The 4,105-nt window shown below is 37.0% G+C and overlaps 1 protein-coding gene across 1 annotated transcript; it reads right to left on the bottom strand.

The window, feature by feature from the left end:
* Positions 1–7: 7 nt before the first annotated feature.
* LOC116889792 (olfactory receptor 1013-like) lies at positions 8–838 on the bottom strand (the record flags this gene model as incomplete). Its single annotated transcript, XM_032890642.1, has 1 exon — positions 8–838. A coding segment is annotated over exon 1 (831 nt), but the record flags the coding sequence as incomplete, so codon positions are not given.
* Positions 839–4,105: the final 3,267 nt, after the last annotated feature.

The following is a 4,105-nucleotide window of genomic DNA, read 5'->3' as shown; positions in this document are numbered from 1 at the left end:
CCACTGTGTAAAAGGTTGAAACAATTTTGTCTCTATCTAAAGAGTAGCTGGACCGGGGCCGAGCATAGATGTAGAGAATGGAGCCATAGTACAAGGTCACAGAAATAAGGTGGGAGGAGCAGGTGGAGAAAGCCTTGAGGCGGCCCTGAGTGGAGCGGATCCTCAAAATAGTGGCAATGATGAAGAGGTAGGTGGCCAGGATGAACACAATGGGGATGATGACATTGGAAGTCAAGAGGAAGAATAACACAGACTGAAAGCTGTCCTTCTTGCCACAGGCGAGCTTCACCAGAGGTGGGATATCACAGAAAAAGTCATCAATCACATTGTCACTGCAGAAAGTCAAGGCAAATGTGTCTTTGGTGATGATGAAAGAGTTTATTAAACCACCCAGATAGGAGGCTCCCACTAAAAATGCACACAGTTTTAAGGACATGGCTTGTGAATAAAGCAGTGGCTTTGAGATAGCCACATAGCGGTCATAAGCCATGGCAGCCAAAAGGTAACACTCAGTATATCCAAGTCCAGCAGAGAAGAAGAATTGAGCCACGCAGCCAGCAAAAGAGATGCTTTTATCTTCAGAGATACAGGTCACTAAGATCTTTGGTGTATAGACTGTGGACAATCCAAGATCCAGAAAAGACAGATTTCCAATGAAGAAATACATGGGCGTGTGGAGCCTGGAGTCATTGCTGATCAACACAATGAGGGTGCTGTTTCCTAACACAGTTAATGCATACACAGCAAGGAAAATAACAAACAGGACCAGCTCCATGATAGCGTCTGTTGTGAATCCCAGCAAGATAAACTCAGTCACTGTATCATTATATTGTTCCATTCCACTAGGAAATCTCACCTAGGACTAGATAAAATTAGAATTTAGCTTGATCCATTATGCTTAATATCAACATTACATTCAATAAATAAAATTTCAAATATAGTAAGTAAACCCAAAAGATATGTATTCAGATGGAAAAGGAGGAAAAATCTCAGAGGAGTTGAGGGAGTGTAAATACTACTCATCATATATTTTATGAAAATATAACAATTTTCAAAAAAAGAAAAATAGAAAACAATATCATGGAGTCAGTCATAACTTATTATCACTCAATTAAATGGCAAATATTAGATTAAATAGACTTGGTTTATTTCACAATTATAAAATTTTACCAAAATACTGAGGAGTATCTCATTTGCTAAAGTGCTTGCCTTGTAAACATGAAAAGCTTAAGTTAATACCAAGATATCACTTTAAAAAATACACCAGACACTGTAGTATACATTTTTGATCCCAGTACTAAAGAGACCAAGGCTAAAACATCCCTCTTGTTCATTGGCCCCTGCATAGCCTACTTGGTGGATTCTAGGCCAATGAGAGACAGTTGGGAAAAAAGTACAAGCTAGAGGGCTCCTGAGGAACAATACCAAAAGTTGCCCTCTGAGCTCCACACATACACAAATGTACACATGAACACCTCCCCACAATGTACCCTCACTCACATGAGCATTTTCAAATGCATATAAAAATAAATTAATTTATTAATAAGTGTTTGGAGTTTGAGAAGAGGCAGAAGAAATGTGTGCCCTAAGCCAGGCTTGATATTTGAGATACCTTATTGCAACAGATTATTATTGTGTTGATACTTAATACATACTTGTGTCCTGCTTTTCAGTTGATGAATCCAATGTGACTACATTTGGGAAATGGATGAAATTCCAGAAGATAAAGCTGATGTCCTAGTCTGCACAGTTAAGTGATTTGATGAGAAGAATATCTTGCACCTCTCTATCCCTCTTTTGTTCCTATCTTCCCTCTGTCCATTTCTTTCAGATGGACATTTCTAAATTGTGAAATGTAACTCAGTAAAGAATAACCATAAATCTCTGAAAACACAACTGTACACTGTTGAAGACAGTACTACATGGCATCATGTTATGACAACCTAAGAACATCAAGACTACATTTTCTTCATTTTGCAAGTATAGGGACAGCTGCCAAATGAATTAAGTGCAGATATCAACAAATGAATAGGATTTTTACTTAAGATTGTTCAAAGAGAGAACCTAAACTATATTATATAATGCAAATATGGAATGTGAAGGTCTCATTTGTATCCAGATGTCCATATCTCCATTATGGAATTTATAGGAGAAAAACAAATTAAAAGCACCATCTTTGATTTATAGGGATTATAGTCCTACCTGTCTTGCACAACTCAGCTGCCTTTAAGCCTTCCTTTGGTCACAGCAATGGACATGTGTGAGTCATCTTCCAAAAACATTTACAATGTGTTTTGAATTCTTAGTGTATGCCAAGTACTATGCTTTGTACTTAAAAGCAAATTCAGCCATGATATTTCTATGTTGATCTGTGGCTACAGAAATCTCCTAGTGCTGGAGGAAAATAATACTAAAATTTAAGTACTAGAAAAGTGTGTTCTACATGTGTCTTACCCAAGTCTCATGAGATGCTATGAACCCCCAAAATTAGAATCTACTGAAGAATCTGGAAGACTCCTCAGGTCACAAGTTAATACTGAGGCAGCGAAGAGAATACTAAACCTGGCAGACTCTAAACATTCAGTTTGCTCCTTCTGCTATGGTAAATTACCCCAATGCTTTTGAGTCATGAAAATCACTCTACCATATTTTAAGGGTTCTTGATTTTTCTAAATTCTTTGAGATGAGCAAATAACCCTATGTCCAGATCTCTGAGGCCTGTCCACCCTTCTCTTGGACATGTAGCACATAATCTAGCAAAGTAAAAGAGGAACACTGAAATTAAATTCTCAGAGAATTTTTTTGCTGTATTTGATGCATGGAATTAGGTACACTTATTTACAGACTTATTGTATCTGTGACTCAAAACTTTAAAAGTCAATATATTTTCACTTTTTCTTAGAAATTTATTTTATCCATTTTGGTTGCTCACAAGTGTGACCCTCTCAATAATGATCCCATAATCAAACTCTTCAACTCTACACCTACCTCCACACCCAAATATTTTTCCATTTTTCTATGTTTTTTCTATTTTTTCTTATTCTGTAGAACATGCATCAAACTGCCTAATTATCTACTTTGCTTACTGATACTGCTCAAATCTGTGTCTATCACATGAATTGTGTTTCTTGAGATGATGAATGGACTCAAGAGAAAATTAAATCAAATCCTGAATAGATAGATTCTAGAAAAATACACAATCTAGTCATGTATAGCCATAAATGCATATTCATTGGATAACCAAACTTATGAGTATTCTTTGTTCTTCAGAAATTGATAAAAGAAAGTCCAAAGAGTAGCTACAGAATTCAGATGGCAGAATTATTTTTCTACTTTAGAGTAGACTGAAATGAGACTGGGAAAATCAGACCATTCAAGGAAACACAAAGATATGTCCAAATCCCAGATTATTTCTCCAACTCTCAGTCAACAGACTTCAGTGGTCTCACTTGTGCATTAAAAGTGGTCATCACCTGCCACTCAGACCTGTTGTAAATTATGGAAAATACCATAAACTTTATTGTCTCATTAGTTTTGATTTGCTTTGATTTTCATTTATATTTTGTTTTGTTTTGTAGTGAGGGAATAAATATGTCATTGTGTATTCAGAGAAATATGGAGAATCGAGCAGGAGTTGTCTAAGGGAAACATGATCAAGAACACTGTATAAAACATAAGTTAAAACCATAAAAAGGATGAAAAGCTATTATTGATCTTAATAAGTCCTAGAAGAAGAACTAAAGGTAGCTGATGACTTCTGGGAAAGACCATTTTCTTCAAGAATGTGTCTTTTTTTTTTTTAATTTTTTTTTTTATTATTAACTTGAGTATTTCTTATATACATTTCGAATGTTATTCCCTTTCCCGGTTTCCGGGCAAACATCCCCCTTCCCCCTCCCCTTCCTTATGGGTGTTCCCCTCCCAACCCTCCCCCCATTGCTGCCCTCTCCCCAACAGTCTAGTTCACTAGGGGTTCAGTCTTAGCAGGACCCAGGGCTTCCCCTTCCACTGGTGCTCTTACTAGGATATTCATTGCAACCTACGAGGTCAGAGTCCAGGGTCAGTCCATGTATAGTCTTTGGGTAGTGGCTTAGTCCCTGGAAAC

This window comes from Rattus rattus, unplaced genomic scaffold (genome assembly GCF_011064425.1).
Source record: "Rattus rattus isolate New Zealand unplaced genomic scaffold, Rrattus_CSIRO_v1 flattened_line_158720, whole genome shotgun sequence".
Lineage (NCBI taxonomy): Eukaryota > Metazoa > Chordata > Mammalia > Rodentia > Muridae > Rattus > Rattus rattus.
This window is presented reverse-complemented; position numbering and strand designations above follow the sequence as displayed.